This window comes from Sabethes cyaneus, chromosome 3 (genome assembly GCF_943734655.1).
Source record: "Sabethes cyaneus chromosome 3, idSabCyanKW18_F2, whole genome shotgun sequence".
Classification (NCBI taxonomy): domain Eukaryota; kingdom Metazoa; phylum Arthropoda; class Insecta; order Diptera; family Culicidae; genus Sabethes; species Sabethes cyaneus.
The window spans coordinates 84,714,636-84,734,848 of record NC_071355.1 but is presented as its reverse complement, the minus strand read 5'-3'; the positions used below and the strand labels follow the sequence as shown (position 1 = coordinate 84,734,848).

General features: G+C 37.3%; 1 protein-coding gene across 6 annotated transcripts in view; it reads left to right on the top strand.

Moving 5' to 3' along the window:
- The first annotated feature begins 1,718 nt into the window (after window positions 1–1,718).
- Window positions 1,719–20,213, top strand: part of LOC128739147 (ubiquitin-conjugating enzyme E2 Q2) — a 40,555-nt gene continuing 22,060 nt past the window's right edge. For 4 of the 6 annotated variants that reach the window (XR_008412178.1, XR_008412179.1, XM_053834558.1 and 1 more), the window contains exons 1-3: window positions 1,719–1,787; window positions 6,898–7,478; window positions 15,894–16,010. Coding sequence is in view for 4 of the 6 variants with exons in the window: in XM_053834558.1 (XP_053690533.1) it covers window positions 7,317–7,478; window positions 15,894–16,010 (279 nt within the window). In the remaining 2 variants the exon portion in view is untranslated. Of the gene's footprint in view, window positions 1,788–1,854; window positions 1,880–5,363; window positions 5,389–6,897; window positions 7,479–15,893; window positions 16,011–20,213 lie in introns of those variants that run through there. The other 2 variants (XM_053834556.1, XM_053834557.1) reach the window with 2 other exon arrangements.

Here is a 20,213-nt window from a genome sequence, read left to right as displayed (position 1 = left end):
ACGTCACGAATGAACCGGAATGAACGCAATTCACCCATTTGACATCCACTCGTGGTGTTGGGAGCACTGCACTGAGCGCAACTGACAGAGGATAGATTGCGGGATGCGTTCTCAAGCGGACGTTGACAGATAGGTATGCTCGATAAAATATAAACAAAAAACATAGATTAATAGAAGGAAAAAAAGTGATGTGAAGAAAGTAAGTAGGAAGAAAAGTTGAAGATTAAACGGACATTTTGTGGTTAAAAGCGCTAAAAAGTTAGTTAAAAGGAAGAGGATAAATTGTGCCTAGTTAGCGGCGAATTTGCTTAAAATTAACTATTGTTTGTGGCTATATTTTCTAGTGAGTGAGATACGAAGAGGAAGTATTATTATTCTACTTACAACTAAAACGAAATTAAAACTTACAGCTAGAAGATTAAAAATTTGTACGACAATTAAAAGCTGGTGTGACGATACAATACAGAACACGTTAAAATCAATCGATTTGCTGCTCTAAAATAGCTGGAAAAGAGGTTATATCTGCAAGAGGGAATAACGAAACTAAAATTGTAAGTCCACATTTTAAAAACAGAAAAACTTAATCTAATACCATTTATTTTATAAATAAACATTTAGTTTGATCTGCTATTATTATAAAGCCGATTCAGAAACGGTTTCGCTTCGTTCAAAAACAGTCCGAACACGTGGTTTGTTTACTATTTGTTAGACGAACGCGATATGCATAAATTGAAGTTAAATGTTTTAAAAGCGTATTGTCCAGCAGTATCGCCCTCTAAACTACTCGGAATGGCAGTTTTTGTGCTTTTCTGACCGCCGTTAAGGCCTTTAAGCAATATTCAGTTTCATCATGTTAACCCATGTTCTAAGTCCATGTAAACAAACCACTGATAGACGTCAAAGAAGTGAGGTTATGCCAAGGGGTCGGTCACTCGACACAGCCGTTTTTATGTTAGGCGACTTGAAACGAACCGAGCTGTGCCGATGCTGTACCGAAAGTGCCGAATTGCAAGATTTGTTAAATTCGTTAAAATCTGATAGATCTGGCAACCGTGCGAGATGATTTTGACAACTGGCAGTGCTCCCATTTCATATGTAAAATTGAACCGGAGGTGTGTAAAGCCCTGTAAATGTTATTTTTATAAGGCTTTAGAGGTGTGCCGTTTGATATCTCTGCAGTGCCGGGGCACTATGTGCTGAGTGTCCGACCCCTTGGGTTATGCTCGCCCGTGCAAAACCTTATTATATGCGAAGAGTTGCATGACCAATCTCTTATTTTAGTACACTGGGAAGACAGAAAGAATTTATCGAGGAGTTTAAATATGCTCGTTTAGTTATGTAAAATGCAAAATGAGTTACGAAGCTGTTCTCTAATGTTAGTGTTATTTCTAATTTCCTGTCATTTTGTTTTATTATATTATATCATAATGAAGCTAATAATGATCATAATAGCTTCTTTAATATTTTCGGAACAAAATAAGACAATAAATAAAAATATGCAAACACTGCACAGAAGATGTAATTTTTGTTTCTGGAACCAAGTGATGAACCCTTCGTTTTTCGTTAAAAATCGCTATTGCTGTTGTCCTACTTTATCAATCACTGTGGACGTATTAAGTTATCCTTCTCTGTTGTATTAAGGCCCTGATCCGGATGATTGCGATGCGAATGCCCAATGCACCTCACTCAGTCGTTTCGTTATTCTTTATTGTACGCAGTGTTGGTTAGACGTATTTTCTCGTTCGAAATGGTAGTGTGAGGATTGAGTAGTCGGATGGTGATTTTCGGTGCGTTTTCCGTTCATAATTGCTACTGCTTGAATATAATGCAAGAAGAATAGTGAAATCTGATTTATTCAATGAATAGCAATGGCTGAAATGTATATGGTTTTATACGAATAAGTGCCAATAGTTTATCAATTTTGATGAATATCAAGGGTTTCTAGGCCCATCATCAAGAAAAAAAGTTTTCCGTGTTGCTTTTTCTGCGTGTTCTAGTAGTGTTGGTGTGGTAAATTGGAAGAAAGAAGAAAAGGAAGATTTTCCTAGTTACACTTACAGTAGTTGTGTTATGTTTAAGTGCATTGTTGCCAAATATACTGTTTGCGTCGACTGCATTAATCTTAAATTGACCGAGAATTCAACTAGCCGGAGCACTTGGTTTTAAATATAAAAGTGTTTAAATAAACATTTCAATTTGTGTAAAATTGTATAAATAACGTGATGTGGAGCATTTCATAGTATTTTGAAAGGAACAATTGGCCGGTGATAAACCAAACCGGACCAAGCCGTCAAATTTATATGAGTTAATGACAGTAAACGATTAAGAATTATCCAAGCTACATTTTACTCTAATCAGACTACATAAATGTTGCAAACAGCTTGAGTTATAAGATGATGTCGGACGATTGATAGCTATAAACCATACAGAGCAGCAAACTTTGAACGCGTTTTTCTCAAAACCAGAGTTTTGTCACTTGGTTCAGTCTGACTTAACGCCGACCAATTGAGACTCCAGAGAGTTCGAAGGACTCGATTCGGGTATACTCAAATCCCGGTAGAGTACCCGGTTGACAAAAAACATTTTTAGGTCAAGGTTGATAATCGACTTTGCTAAAAAGAACTCAGATTTGGGTAACCACATGAACTCAACTGAATTTGTATTGAACATCGGGGTAAATTATGCTTAATATCCCATTTAATGTGCTCTGTCAGTCTACCGAATAATCGTTATACGTAATAATGAAATATTAAGCCTTATTATGTAAGTCACATCGAGCAACTCGATTCGACCCGCTCACTGTTCAATGTCAAGTGCGGGGAGAACGGGAAGCATAGCGGCTCTATGACTGACCAATACAAATTTCAAGCAAACTTCATTTGCTGAAGCTGAAGTCACCAGCATTTTAGCGATCAACTCAGTCGAGCTACGCGACGGAATAGTGTCGCGTGTGACTTACATACTACTAAAAGTAGACCAGTCGAGAAAAGTGACTTACATCATAAGGCACATAACCACAATTCTGATATGTACATATTAGTTGCTGAGTTGTTACAAAACCCAAAGCAGCATAAATCGGAATAAACATATTTACCATACCGACGTTAATGAGAACTATTTTTAAATTAAAACTGGGATGGACGAGTTGGTAAACTCTTAAATGAATTTATGTGTAAATATTGAATGAGCTAAGACTAGGTTGAAGCTACTCATAATGCCCATATAGATACGAAGTGATTATACAAGATTCTGAGCAGCTTTTGAACCAAAAAGTTGGTAGTAGAAGCACAAAACCTTGTTTTTTTTGTGTTTCTAAGACCGCTAAGACCATCGTTGGTTCATCTTGCCAACACAAAACTGTTATTTATCACAGCAATTAAATCGATTATTGGTAGCAAGTAACCAAAATTTATTGAATTTTCTACTTAAAATCTAAGTTGGACCACTTTAGGGTTGTTTTGAACAGTGTTAGCCAAGTTATAGCTAATTCCAAACTATTTAGTGATAAACTCATTGAAGACTATTGCATGAATTTGTGATTCTGCAATTATTTAATATTAATAGGAGGACCCGGGGCTTGATATTAATAGGTAAGGGCAAAATTGCCACTGGTGGGGAAAATGGGGAACGCGGATAAATGATTAATTTTACACTCCGTCTATAGGAATTAGATCCAGTTAATATGCCATATTGAAAACAATACATATAAAGACGAATAAGGTATACTTATTTTCGGCGTAACTATTATTACTTTTTGCAAATTTCAAAAAGCAAAACTTGATTTTCAAGTCTGCGTATATTTTTTATCAATCCAGTTTCTACAACCGGTAACGGCGACTGGTGGGTAACACTTTCTGGAGGGTACAGTTAGGTGTTGGTATTCATTGCAGGCGCGGTTACTATTGGCCTATTCGAGAGAAACTTATGCGCTGACGTTGGTGGTCTTTAGAACTAGCCGAACGGTGAGAAAGTTGATAGTTTGCTTGAAGAATCGGAAAAAAGTTCACTTTTTTAATTTTATTAATGTAGTGAAACAATGTGCAAGCGAAATTATTTTTGCAAAATGTAAGAAAATTGAGTACTTCATTTTTGGTATATACTTTTCAGTGGTTTGTTTACAGTATATACGAGAAAATAATGTTTTTGTATATTTGTGCGACAAAAGACAGGTTATATTTCACGACAAAATTATATAAATCCACGTGCTCAAGTGGTAAAAAGCTTGTTTTTTGTGAACTTAACATAAACCAGGTTATTGCAAGCAAGATACTGGATAACCAAAGAGAACATTCATATTTTCATGCAATGCCGGTGCAACGTGGTTCGCCAGGACTGACAGATGTTTGAATCTCTAGAACTTTGACTTGAACCATTACAAAACAAGCATAAAGATTTTGCAAAGTAGCCCGTGGTTTAACTCTTCAACAGTAAGTAATCGTTTGCTCGCACCTTAATTTAAAAGCTTCCAGAGTTTTCATTTCTCCATTTCCAAATTTTGCATGCTTCTAGAATGACAAGCAAATGTTTAAAATTAAAATAAGTTTGTACAACTTGAACTATCGAAAAACAACCAAAAGAAGGTATGCTATCATAATGCTTACCGATGCTGGGTGTATGTATTCAATTTGTGAATTATCCAACTTCTGAACATCTCTGAATTGCATATAACTCTAATAATGTATATAATATTTTATCATTTTATCATATTTTATGTCATAAAAAATGATGGTCATGCTTTGTCATGGAGCAGGATTATTTTCGAAGAAGGTGAAATAACTATCAATCTGTCAAATTTTAACTAAACTTTCAGTTCTTTGACGTTGGATTTTTACTGTATAACAGCCATTTTCGTGAGAAGGATAATGACATTGTCCGTTGTAAAGTAACATATTTTTTCAGACTGTTACATACGCACTTGTGGTATTCTTTTTTCTCAACAACTTTCTCAAATTTTTGTCAGTCACACAGAATTTATATATTATAAAGTTCAAAAAATTTCTTACTATCTAAAAATATTACCCAATCTGATAATTGATTTAAAGGTTTAGAAAAGTGATTTTACTGTTTATTCATGGTCAGGAAATATTAACATGGAATAAGAAGCTATATTGATTAGGTGGAAGAAGAAAATTGATGAAACAGTCTGGTATATCTCTGTCCAAAGGTGCATTTAGATGGGCAACATGTGGCATGCAACTTTTTCAAAACGGTTGTCCGATGTTTTCAAGCAACTATGGCAACGTATCGCAAATGTTCGTGTGGTGCCAGAAGCAACATTGTGCAACAACTAGCAGTATGTCGTATACCACATGTTGCCAAAAACTTGCCCAGTTTAAACGCACCTTAATGTAATTCGTGGTGCTTATGTTGCTGATACGTTTACAATTGGTAAAATAGTATAGTTATAATGGAGTTAAAATAAAAATAAGTCCTGATCGAGTAACTCTAAACCTCTAAGACAAACTGCATTACTGTGTCCATCATCGGTCTTATGTGGCAATGTAAAGGTCCAGACACAATGCATACGGATTTTACTACATTGCGGAAATTTGACAGAAAACCTATGGAAAAACTGTCAAATTACCGCAACGTATAGTAAAATCCGTATGCATTGTGCCTGGGCCTTAAATGCAAACAACGTAACTAACGCCTAAACTAGTAAAAATGATCTTTATTTAGAAATGATGAATTTAATATTAGATTCCGAACTAAATGAAAAGCTATCTTTTAAATTATCGTTATTAGGGTGGTTTACTTGGTGATTTATCTATTTTTGACAGGCGTTACGCGCTGAAAGAGAGGAGCCAGCTCAGTGACAGATTGATTGTTTTCGTTTTTTTCTTATATTTGATGCAAAAAATTCAAATAGCACCATCTAAATCAAGTCAGCAGGCTCCGGTTGCGAGGGGTTTGAAACTTCATTGCAAATAAATACCTTCCCCTGTTTTATTCAATCAACTATAATATCCCGGTTCACAGTGACAGTTTAGTTTTACCCGACAGTTCAATGCACAGTCACAGCTGGCTCCTCTCTTTCAGGTTACACACGTATTTTATTTGGACACTTCCATTTGATTTGCCAAAAATGTCCACAATAAACTATGCGTAACGCCTGCCCAAACTAAGGCTGTGAACCATTTCGCGAAATTTTTAACTTTTTAGTTAAAATTTGACAGTTCGAAGGTTATTTCTCCTCGAGTGGTTAAAATGTTAAAATCAGTTCAGAATGCGAACCATTTCATATTTGACAGATTGATAGTTCTCGGTCCCGATTGATAGTAGACTCGGCCCCGTAGATGGGTAACTACTTACCCGAAACCGGTCGGCAAAAAGGTAATTTTTATACTTTGTAAGAACAAAAAGTAAAGTGTTCAAGGCATTTAAGAGTCATTCTAGTTCTTACGTTAGCACGACTACGTAATTGAAGATTGATAGTTATTTTACTCAATATAAGCAAATATAAGGTGAGGATGAAGTTATGTTTCTATAACAGCGAATTTATTTATTCATTCCAGGTTGGAATTGGATGAATTTTTGGTGTTCATTTACTCCTATTTGATACATAAAATTTATCTCATTTCATTTCGGGTTGAATAAACAAATTTGTTATATGTTAAACATCCAGACATTGAAGAAAAAATATTCAAGGAAAAATCAGTGAAACACATCGAAGCTTTTTCCTCACCTGTGGCATACTCATTGGCTCTCAGAAGCGAACCATCGAACTGTCAAAACTAACCATGTTCCTGAGCAGGGCTATTTTCGAAAAACCATCAAACTGTCAAATTTTAACCAAAAAGTTAAACAAAATCGCGAAATGGATGGTTCACAGCCTAAATAAAATTTATTTCATTTCCTTTCATATTTTCAACATTTCCGGCAACACTGTAATTATAGAAACTCAGGCTTTCTGGGCTTTCCATTGACGGCTCGCAAAAAACAGCAGTTTCGTGTGGTGTGTCATAAAGTGAAGGAAGTGAAGGAGCATAGTGTCTGAAAGTTTACTTGAAACGAGGGTAGGAAAACTTCGATTTGTACGATAAATTGCTAGCCCCAGAATCCAAAAGTATAAGACATGTGTTAAGAATTCTTAGCTCATTAGCAAAATACGTATTGTTTCGGGGTAGCGCTGTAAATTGCTACTGGAAATCAAAAAAATATTACCTATTCAGTGTGTGAAAACAAAGAAAGAACCATCACCAGGAAGAAGTGATCGGTCGTCATCGGCAAAATCGAGAGTCTGTCCTAGTTGTGGCGAAGAAATTCCTGGCAGTGATAAATGTGCTGAGTGAAGGCAGAAAAGGGGTTTATAGGAAATGGCGTGTTTAAACACCCTGAAACTGGAGATAAAGACGCTGGAGCAGATATTCACCAAAAATCATGAACGGTTCCAAATCCTTAATGCTTCGGTGGATGAGTTGAGTTGCCGTTTCATTGGCCGCAACGGAAAGCAGTACGACATTCATGCTAATATTACGGTGAGTGCGCTGAACCTTGGCTTCGTTTTTCTCTTTTTTTGTCTTGTGAGCTAAAACATACTTCGCACATTGCTCTTTTCAATTCATTCTCTGTCTCAATTGTCGGTTCTCGGAATCCGTTTGCTTATTCGTTCGTCTATTGGAATTGCCTGCTTGAATTTATATCGACAAAAATATGGTTATGTGAGCGAAAGCCTTATTTGCCTTATTTTGATTTTAGGCTGTCGCTGACCGAAAACGTTTTGTCAGTTTGGTAAATCTGCAGATTATAAATTGAAAAACGCAATGTGAAAGTATTTCGAGGTTTGGTTGGTTACGTTGAGTGATTAATTTTCTTAATGAATACTGGTAGAAATAAATCGATTAATTGTTTACACATGAGTTTTATCAAATATTACAGTGACATAAAAATGCGGACTAGGCCCACAACGCCCGTGTATTTGACGTAGAGATAACAAACTATTCTGTTCAATTTTTTAGTTTGTCCTTCGAATCAGAAAAACAATTTCGTATAAATTGTGTTGCTCTAAATTTGATGAAACTCTACTTATCTACTTAGCAGTAATGATGTACTACCGAAAACACAAGCATTTGAGCAAATTGAGTGTGGTCCTGAACTCTAGCAGTTGGCTGCGAAGTCTGTCGAAAGAAAATGGAAGGTTAAGTTCCGAAACTTAATGTAGCACCCTTAGGAAAGTGCTGCCCATAACCATGCGTGCTGACCTCGAAAAGTTTAGCCGACAAAGTGAAGCAGCATCGTTATGATTAGGAACAAATTCAAAATGTTAATATCTAATTTATTATTCTGCTGAACCTTCGAGCATAAAGTAATTTTTGGGCTCTGCTTAAATCCTTGAAGTGCTCGGGACTTTAAACAACAGCACATATTACTATAAGAATTAGAGCGTTTCTTTTACATTCCTTATATTTGAGATGTTACTGAGTCACTCTCAAAATATAAATCAAAATAACATTTGATATTTAACAGTTTTAAGTTGATTTTCCTATCAGACCGTGGAACGACACAATCGGATTTGAGCAATCGTTAAAAACTCAGATGTCAGATAACGAAAACGGAGAAAGTATCCATGTGCTTTTCGAAGAAGTGCAGAACCGGAATTTCGATCTCGTATCGCTGCAGGAGATATGTTGTAAGGGGACGATGATACACACGAACTTGAAACAGTTGGTATTGTGATCGGCGAGATGCACAAGGGTGTGATCGGGTGGTGACCTAATATCTCCCGAATATGTAGATTGAGAATTAGGGGCCGAAATTTCAACGTCGGCGTAACCATAATAATGAGAGCACCGATGATGAAAAATACGAATTATACATGACATGATGATGACAAAGACGAGGACAGTGAACGTTCATTGAGCTATTATGGAGTTAGCAGCATTGTGGCACCGTGAATACAAAAAATAAAGTAAAACTTTTTTCAACAAAATTGTAGATAATAACTAGTGCTACAAACTTTGTCAAATTTTGCTCGGCTGAAACGGTAAATGAATCAAAATTGAGTGAAAGTGATTGAATCATCCTTGCACGGATCAGGAAGGCCAGGGGTGTCTTTGCAGGTATGCGAAGCATATGGCGTTCAAACCAGATCACTCTACATACGAAAATCCGAATTTTCAACTCAAACGGTAAATCCGTATTTATGTACGTGTTTAATTACGTATGTGGCCATGTCCACCGGTCCGGCAGAACAAAGGGATGAAATCAGAGATCTCCACTGCTGACGGTTACCCGCCATGGTTTTTTCCTGTCGCCAGGACAGGTTCTCGTCTACAGTCGTTGGCTAAGCTGCGTCGCCATGAGTTTCTGGGTCTGCCTCTTTACCGCTGTCCTTGCGGATTCCAGTCGAGTGCTTCTCTGCAGATCTCGTGTGGTACCTGTACACCTGCGAAATGCGGTACGTCTCAGCGGAGACAACACAAAACTAGATATTTGTTAATCGCTGCCTGCTATATATCATTCTTGCCTGCAGACCTGGCAACTGCATATCCGATAAGGAAGTAGGTAGGTAGAAGTAGATCAAACCGGTGTTGAAGAAAGAAGCGAACGAGATCTGCCGAGAAGCACTCGACTGGAATCCGCAAGGACAGCGTAGAAGAGGTAGACTCAGAGGCTCATGATGACGCAGCTTAGCCAACGACATCCGGGCTGTTGGCAAGAATCAGTCTTGGCGCCATTTTTTACATTAAATTTTACAAAGAAGGCGAAAAACGTAAGCCAAGCTGGGCCCATCAGTAAACTTGAAATTGGATTTGACACTTGAAACTGAACTCGACATTAGATTCGACTGTGGATTTAAATTTGAATTCTAACTTCAACTTTGACTTTAACGAAAAAGAAGAAAAGATGACTAAAAAAATAAAATTTTGTCTTCTTTTTCTTTTTTCTCAAGCTGTATTTCGTTTACAAAACTCAAAAGTTATAAAAGTAAAAGTCTTTGCCAAGCTCCTACCAATAAAACAAAAAAAAAGTTTATTCCAATACGTTGTGTAGTTTCTGAGGAAAAGGTACATAAAGTTTGAAAATCGTGGTTTTTCAGGAGCGGCGTTTTATTCCGTCGAGGTTGTTCCACGCCGCACTGGAATGTTTATGTGTATGATCGTTTTTCGGCCACTTCCCGTGGTCGGATCATTACAAAATTACTATCAAAATAAACGGAAAAGATTGCAGAACCAAAATCTGAAATTAAAAAATAGTAGAGTTTTTAAAAGTTTAAGAGGTCTATGTCCCCTTAAATATTAAAAATAGGTGCACTGAGTGCAGGACAGCCCTGCAGGACAACTCCAGACTTCCGTGTTATACTTGGAGGAATTATTTTTCTATATACTAATTTTTTTTAAAGAAGGTGGGGCACGTGGTCCAGCCTGGGCATACAAGTGGGTAATCTCCGTTTTTTCTACTACGCATGAAATTTGCAGCGAAACTAATGGAATTTTTTCGGGTGGTGATAAAAAAACTAAGACAACTAATTGAGTTTGATAAATTTTCCATGGATGGTTATTATATTAGCTTACTTGCAACCAATACGCCCTCGCGATTGGCCTTCCAACAGTTAACCGAAACATTCGCCATGGCGGACGAAAACATGCGTGTAGGCATATTTTTGAGTTCTTTCTTCGTTTTATTTTTGGAGTAGATGTTACACTTCAGATTTACCCAGAAATTCTCGATGAAACGCAGCTGAAGCACGTTGGGCGGGTTCGCGAACTTGGATACCAGCCGCTCCATATCTAGTGGGCCGACGCCAGATACGGCTAGTAGACCGCGTATTCGCTCTTATGGTATTTCTAGATTAACAACGCAACTTCCGGCAGGCACTTCGTACTATAAAATTCCCCGTTCACCGGAACTTCACCCGTTCTTGAGGAACTTTGTGTGTGAAATGAACATTACCTCGGAGCTCTCTTCTTTCGTTGGGGAAGTAAAATGCGAAATGCCCTGCCAGTCGTTGCCATCCAGGGTGAGGTCTCGTCGTTCATCACCACCGCCACGTCGTGATTCGCCGGGAAAATCGTGTTGACCATCTTATTCAGCTGTCTTTGCCTGCAGCTCCGAGACTTGTGGACGGCACTGCCACTTCCTGACATGTATGTCCATGTTCGCCAGGTACTTTTTCACTGGTTGCCGTTCACCGACTTCCCGATCAATCGCACTCAGCGATGTAACCACTTTTCCCTCGGTCTTCCTCTTCAACATCCTTTGGTGCTTCTTGTCGCTCAGAGTCGTCGGCTGGCCGGAACAGGGATTTCTTTCGATGCTCTGATTGTTGTCCAATAGTGCCGAGATGTTATAGATGCCGGAACGGGTGTATCCGGCGTCCACAAAGTGCCGCACGATGTTCGTTTTCGACGCGTCGGGGTACCGTTCTTTGAACGCGCACACTTCTAAACGGAGTAGCTTCACTGTTTTCGCCATCACGGTTAGAGTTCGACTGATAGAGCTGTAGATTTGTTATGCAAGTAAAATAATATAATAACCTTCCATGGGAAATTTATCACTCTCAATTAGCTGTCTTAGTTTTCACCATCACCATCCGAAAAAAGTACATTTATTTTAATGCATACGTTACTGAGTTTACGTGGCTTGGGTACATACCGTAAGAAGCGAAGGCCGCCCCAGACAATTTTCAAAAGGGCGTTGAAAGTGTTTTGAACACAGCGTGACTGTCAATCGAATGCAGATATTAAGCTATTTATATTTCCTTTGAAGGCAGATATTTTAAAATTCTATTGCAACAAAAATAAGATCGATAATTATCGACTTATGTCGTAGAAGAGGGGGGAGGATGTTCTCAGCTGAAAAGAAAATTTGTAATAAATGGTGTCCCACCTCAAATTGCATGACGGAAAAACGCTGTAGAAAATTACCTAGTTGACCGATATTTTTCAAACTTTCAGACAATAAAAAATAACCCATTAGTAATCTTTTGACATATTTATTTTATTCAACTTCAATGCCATAACCGTATGCTCGCACCTTACGCTTAACTCCATTCATAAGGTTCTGTACATCATCTGGATGCAGCTTCTTCTGTACGGATATTCTATTTTTCTTCATGTATTCCTCCGATTTGACCTCCTTGGGATGCTTCAGTAGTGCCTGCTTCATAATGGTTCAGTACTTTTCGATGGACCTTAGTTCCGGTGCGTTGGGGGAGCCCATGCCTTTGTGTACGAAAGTAACCCCCTTGGCTTCGTACCACTCCAGGACATCCTTTGAATAGTGGCACGAAGCTAGATCCGACCAGAAGTCCATAGGGCCCTCGTGTTGCTTCAACAGAGGAAGCAGACTCTTCTGTAGACATTCCTTGAGGTAAGTCTGCCCGTACAGTCCCGGTAGTCACGAACGGCGCACTTCGTTTGCCACACGAGCAGATTTGAAAGTTTCAGCTTCCTTATTTCCTCCGGAATATCAAACTTGTGCTGGAAGCTGCAGGCTCACAGTTGAGTGCTCAATTCCGAGTTTTTTTTCTGATGTCCCGATAAGATGGTTGAGGATTTTCCAGGCGCAAAATCAATTCGCGACGTTGCTTTTCGGGTGACGTCATTTTTTTTCAATTTTCGAAAAACTGACAGCGCTAATATGCAGTGTCAACACTCAGTGTCAACACTCTAAACTACAGTCAGTCCACAAATATGGGTCACACACAATTGTGGGTCTTTTTAGCTTTATCTGCTAATTTACGGCTAAATATCACCTAATGATTGTTCAATTTATTAGTGCTACTTAAGAGTAACAATTTTGTCATGTAGTATGTAGTATCATGTAGTATAATATTCACGCATTAGTTGGTAGATAAAGCTAAATTGACCCATAATTGTGTGTGACCCATGATTGTGGACTGGCTGTACCTCCTCAAATTTTCAAGAAAAAAGGAAAATTAAACGCTTAAGAAATATTTTGTAATTACTATCATGTTAACTAATTGCAGATTATTTTTTATGAATATAACTTAAAATTTATCGCGTTCCTAATAGAAAACTATCAAACTCACTTTGGGGTCGGTGCAATAAATTGCATGTCCAAGTCCAAACAATGGACAATGAGTGTCCAACTATAGAACAGTGCGGTTTTAGCACTGTTTAACGATTGGGCATTCAAGTGTTGTCAAAAAATCGCGTATTTTTCCACGAACAGTTCATTTATTCGATGCAAATCACCTTGTAATGTGATCATATTTTGCATCTGATTCAAAATTTTATGATTCTGTCTATTTATAATTATTTGTTTCGAAAAAATAATTAAAAATCAAAATTCAGTGGCTTAGCTGTGCGATCATTGGCAAATTACCCTAGTATAATAAGTGATGCAATGTTGCATAATGTAATTTTCACTACAATAAAATTAAAATTGTTCTAAATTATTTTACCTTTCTAAGCTCATAACATCTTACCCATCCTATCCTTTCGAATGACTCTTTATCTTTGTAAACCTTAACATCTCGTTTTATCCAGCCTTGCCTAGCAACTCGGTTTGGTTATGCCGAATCAATTGTAATGTTGAAATAATATAACGCTAATACTGCAAAATGAACAGAATTTGAACAATATAAAATGAACTATACCTGTAGATCATCGTTTTCATTGGTAAGATTAAATCAAATATGTAAAGCTTAGCAGGCTTGCAGCTGATAGAAAGACTCCATTTTAAACCAAAAATTCCAATATAGGTATATTGTATGATAGTCTTTACATGCTTACATATATATGAAAAATGAGTATTGTTATAAATGAAAAGAGAAAAACGTTAACCAATGCTAGCATTACTATCAGTAGTATTCAGTTATTATTAGTAGTCGATGATATAAAATGTTTTACCGATTACTCTATGTGTACCATTATTCTGTTTGTTTTTCACGCATGGCGCATGGCGTCTAGTAAATGTATCGTTGCCTCTTCAGTCGGACAGCTTCATGGTAGCTTGTATTATATTGTGAAATAATCATTATGCACGGCTAGACGGGCAATAGAAGAGGTGATTTAAGCAACATCAACAGCTGAACAAAAAAACAAGCAAACTGATTGAAAAAGTGTAATTCGTTAGTTTTTTTATATTCAGGGACGTTTAGATTTCAGTCTCAACTAAATTAAGGCTAGCGAAACCAAAGCCAAATTAAGGTGGGTTTGGTGAACATTACTATTTTGCATCAAATTTCATCAAAAATGAATTTTTAGATTTTTAGAAATAATGTTTAACTTTTGTTAATAGTTGTTAATAGACAAATCATAAGTGAAACGTTTACATTGTACACCCGTTGATTCAGTTTAACAAAACCAATCTAACAAAACCAGCTGTCGTATGTTCGAAACTCGACTGGGAGGGAAGGGACAGTTAGTGTTAATAAGATGGTAGAATTCACTCCAAAATTATCCCATATACTAACATCTTAGAATAAAAATAGGAAACTGTTTTATTCAATGCTACTTGTAAACACAAATAAGTTTGTTCATCCGAATTTGATTACTACATTGATATTGTTCAGCCAAAAAAGGATAATTAGAGGCTCATACATATGTGTCTGTCGGTTTATTCGATGAACTGCATGACGGACGGTGTCAAGGACCTTGGCCCATTAGGCTCAATTCAATGTACCGGAATACGATAAAATGCATTTTTATTTAGCAAACCATGCAAGCGAGACGAAGTCAAAGCAGCAGCTGAGTGTACATGTACGCAACGGACGAGCATGTGAAAGTGTGAGAGAGAGCATTATGCACTTCTCAGCAAAAAATAAGCAAAAACAAAATGCACCATATGCCTTCATGAAGCCATGCAAAGATCGCATCCAAATTCAAAAGAATGATATGACCTTGCTTCGTAAAGAGACTACAATTGATCTAGGAAAGATATTAGTTTATGGGTTATATAATTTACTTTTATGGCTCTACTTTACGGTCTAGCACTTTCTAGTCGTCGAAACTTACATATTTAGCTTTTGGAAACATACTAGAAGTCCAAACATACTTAATGAATAGCAATAAACAAGCAAGTCTAAGTCTACCGTGTGCTCGAATAAAATGGTGCCTCCTCAGTGGATGAACCTGAACGTCTCAAAATACAATGTACTTCGCACAAAAGAAAAAAATTGACTTCAAAACGATAACAGGGACTAGCAGCGTGCGAAGCAAACTGTTCATGAAACAGATGTTACGATTTGTTTATAAATATGTAAATAGTCGACGTGCATGCATCTACATTTGGTTTGAGAATTTGGTCTCAAATCGGAAATTTAATATCAAACCGTATAGCGGTCAATTTAGTCACGCTTTTTACTAAAACACTAAACAATAAATAAATACAAATTATATTTTTCAAATTGAAGTGTAATTACTGTTTCTTACCTATTGTAAGACCTGTACCATTCGTTAAATGCTGCGTGCTGCTTTCATACCATTCGTGGATAAGGAATTAGATTCCATTCCCATTACCTCTTTATAACAGATAAATTGTGTATTTTTCAAACATATTTTTTAAAATTATATAAGACGGTTAGAAATTTCCACCGTTCATACCGGTGGTGGAAAATTCGAAAAAATTATCTAAATCATGTACAAATTTCAATTTTTTTTTCTTGTCCGCCAATTCCTAATTTTTAGGTGATAAAAATTCACGATAGAGTTGTGACCAAAAAACTAGCGACCATTATTTAATTCGGAGTCCCTTCGGCCCAAACTGTATTTTTATCTTACCACGCTTGTGCATTCTTTTCTCTACTATGGGATATTGTGGGAAGCCGGTTAGAGATCAGCTAAATCTTATAAGTTGAATCACATAAGTTGATATTAAATGACAAATTTATTTGAATTACATTGCACACCCAAAAATATAGTTCATACTGCATGCTCCAATTTTGACAACATAATAGTAATAACACATTTGCCTTTTCATTACAGGAAACATACCCCTCCACGCCGCCAGTATGGTTTGCAGAGAGCGAAGAAACCAGTATAACCAACGCTGTACAAATACTTACAAACACCCGTGGCCACGATAATCATGTTATAAATCAGGTAGGATAAGCATCGTAGAAAAATCGAAACCTCTTGTGATTCACTACCTATTATTATCATCAGTATTTATCTTTTGTTGAATACGTTTGTGATTTACAACTGAACTGTTGAATACTTTAAGCGAAACTGCATTCAAAGTTTATTTTTCGACCAAAATTTTACTCTTCCAACGTGTCTATGTGTAGGGTAATGTTAACCCTACCGATGGCAGTGCCCAGTGCTTGTCTTTAGTAAATTTGATAATGAGTAATTCTCGTTGAAACGGGAGCAATACTGACACGTGGTCTTTAAATATTGGAACTCAACTTTTGTAATTGATAAAAAATGAGAATTACACTTTTAGTACTGTAAAACGGGATAACATTAACCATCGGGGTAACATTGATCAGTTCAGGGAAGTTAACAAAAGTTGTTTATTTCACTTATTTATGAGAAGGGTCTAACTGATCAACGTGACCCCTTTTTACTGTATCTCGAAACAGTAGATCCCTTCTTTTTTAGAATTTTTTTTTCATGTTGGGTATTTTTATCACTGCGACCATTTGTTTGATCTATTGTGATATATTCCCCGTTTTATTATAGCTATGTTGTCAAGATGACGCACCACTAGCAGAAGTGATTGTCATTGTTTGACTAATAGCATTTGTCCAGCCCGGTGATGCACTTCGGATGAAGTGCACTACTGCGCTGGGAGTTGTTCTCCAAATATCAGAGGGTTCTAACAGCCCTCTTTCGAAGAACCTTAATCTTTTATTGAGAATTGCCGGACATCGGCATAACAGGTGTTCCGAGTCTTCTTTTTCTATGCCGCAAAAGCGACATATATCATCATGAAGTTTTCCCATTAGCTTCAGATGATAGCGGCTCGGACAATGTCCTGTTATAAGACCAGTATAAATGCTTAGATCTTTCTTCGAAAGCTCCAGTATTTTGCGAGTAATTGAAACGTTTGGAGATATGAAACGTTTCGACTGCCTAGCATTGAAAGTGTTATTCCAATTTGATTCCACTTTCGTTCATTCCCATGCTTTTAGCTCCATTTTTAAAGCAGAAGCAGATAAGCAACAGAAGGGCTCAGGTCCTACAAATTGATGAGATGATCCGAGTCTTGCTAGTGCATCAGCTCTCTCATTTCCATCAATTCCACAGTGACCTGGGACCCAGTACAAGTTGACTTGGTTACGACGAGACAATTTTTGGAGTGATTGAATACATTCCCAGACAAGTTTTGATGTGCATGTCGCCGACTTTAGAGCGTTTAGAGCTGCTTGGCTGTCGGACATGATGCATATATTTGAATGTTTATAGTTCCTGCGCAAGCACACAGTCGTACATTCTAGAATTGCTTGTATTTCAGCTTGGAAGACAGTTGGCCATCTGCCCATAGAAATTGACATGTCTATTCCTGGCCCAGTGACTCCTGCTCCCACTTGATTGTCCATTTTTGAACCATCTGTATAGAAAACTGTCGAGCCTGGACGAATATCGGGACCACCATCTTCCCAGGAATTTTTAGAATTAATCACCGTACACTTTTATATCTTAAATTCGTTTTAGACCAAACCTCGTGTTTTAGTCTTGACCTTGATATGCGGTCAGGCATACATTAATTTTTTTTTTTTTTTGAAACTGGTTCTACAATTGATGAAGGGACGGTAGGGGAAAGTAATGCAGAATTTTTGAATGGAGAGGAAAGCGTGGAAATTCTTCATTACTTTCCCCTACCGTCCCTTCATCAATTGTAGAACCAATTTACGAATTTACGTTCGCCAAATGGCCCGACAGATGAATTTTTAGCAAATTTTGAGATCTATATTATGCGATATTTCATAAATTTGCAGTGAAATAACTAACAAATGACATGGTCATGTAAAGAAGACGAACAGAGTTTTCAAATGGAGTAAAAAAAATTTTTGGCTGACATCTTGGGTTTGGTCGCCATATTGGTTTTAATCGCCGTTTTCACCATGAATCCCCAAAACGATTTTTATTTTAAGACCACCATTGGACATTCGAGAAAAATGCTAGGAAATGTAATTATCAAATTAAGTATGCATTAACAGTAACTAAATGAAACATCCAATTGTCTGTAACAAGGTTCACAATTTTCATATAGTTTATTGTGATATTTTCAAAAGTTGCTATGAAACAAACAACAGACTGTCGTCTGTTTTGAAAAGAGCCTTCCTCTCTCAAATGAAATATAGTGCAAAAAATATTCACGGCCATATTGAATTTGGCCATCATGGCCACCAATCGCCTTTTATGGCATAAGCACCAGTTAGCTCACCAGAACCGCCCAGTTAGCTTCGATGTACTATGGTCGTCTGACAAGCCAATCGTCGTATGCTCGAATCTCGGCTAGGCGCTGCTGCTAGATAGAGTCATTAGCGGAACTAGCGCTCATTTGTAGGGGGCTATAGCCTCCGCCATTTTTTCGCCATTTTATTTGGTCGGCCAAATCCATTTTTCTAGGGGGGGGGGGGGCTAAATCCCTCCTAGGGGAGGGGGGGGGCTTAACCCCCGGCTGGATCCGCCAATTGATAGAGTCAGCCTATAGTGCTAGCCCTGTGACTGTCCTGTACTCTAATAACCGGCCGCGAAGTCTGACGATAAAGAAGGGTCAAGTCTTAGAAGACGTTTAAACCCACAGCTTTGCTTTGCACCAACCGATTTCAAGTTAAGACTTACCATTGGAACGCTAAGAAAAATTGCTATGGGGGAACTGTTGGTAAGACGAACAAGGTGGGTAAGACGGACAGGTGGTTGATTTTACTACTTAAGCATAAAAAATGATAAATGTTATGATGGGTATCCAACCTTCGTGATATCTCATGATGATATCATGCTTATTATTTATTTACTAAAAATAAAAAATAAGTAAACTTATCCAATTTAATTCTACTATGTGTATTTTATTCACGACAGATACGTATTTCGCCTACGACTTGCAGGCTTTCTCAGTGTCTGTTTTCGAACTAAAAGTTCGTTTCGAACTAAAAGTTCGAAAACAGACACTGAGGAAGCCTGCAAGTCGTAGGCGAAATACGTATCTGTCGTGAATAAAACACACACAGTAGAATTAAATTGGATAAGTTTTCTTATTTTTTTATTTTTAGGTTTCGTATTCTACTAAGACGCTCCAAAAACTTCAGTCATTTATTTAATGTCTGAACATTCCCATCATCATTTAAAACTTTCAAATTTTGATAACACACAGAAAAACAGAAAATCGAAAGTGATTCTGCGGGCGAATACAACTTTTATGCCATCGAAATCAAGGAAGCTTTTTGAGTGGTTTGATTCTAAAATGTTACCCATAAGCATAACATCGAGTATTTTGATTATTTGCCTTTTCGAGTAACGTCTGCATTGAATACATTCACTCACAATAATTTTCACGTCGAAATTATAGGAAAAGTTTTTTTAATTAACCCTCCACACCCCCCCGTTACCAAAAAGTTCACACAGAGAGCCCCCTGGTATCGGACACTTACAGAGCTCAGCTAGTAGGAAATGCCGGACAGCGAACAAACTAAACACAAATTTATAGCTGAGGTATTAACAAAAATGGTATAAATACTAATTTTATTACACAATGAGTGTAATTCCACCCAGTGGAATTTATGATTCCTTTTAAGGGGCTCAAGTTATGTGAATATTTTCCATCCTACTTTTCCTGCACTATTTACGCGAATTTCAGGTAGTTCGCACGCATACTACCTAATGCATTAACATGAAAATCAGGTGGATGTTATTATTTTTTCCTATAAAAATCAGCTGAAAATCTCCCTGTAATCTAAGAAATCTACGTGATTTTTCACGTGGAAAGGACCTTTCCGGAAAGGATTTAAAAAAGTTGTTAGAAAAACTTTTCTTTAAATATGCCCATTTTGCAATGGAAGAATTGTAGACCATATAATTATGCCATTACAAATATTTTATAAAGTTTTTGTCCTTCCGGTGTTGAGCCACTAAAGAAGGGGGGGGGGGGCGAAAAAAACAAAGATATTTTTAATCGAGCAAAAAAATATTGTTTTTAAGCATTTTTATTTAAAGTTTAAATGTGAAAGCTGCTCCAGAGAATCATCATACAAACTATTTTTTTGCCCCCCGATTTTTCAAGCCAATTTCAAAGGGAGGGGGGGGGGGGTGACAAAAACTTTAAAAATAATTTGCAATGGCCTTATCTATCTTCAGAAA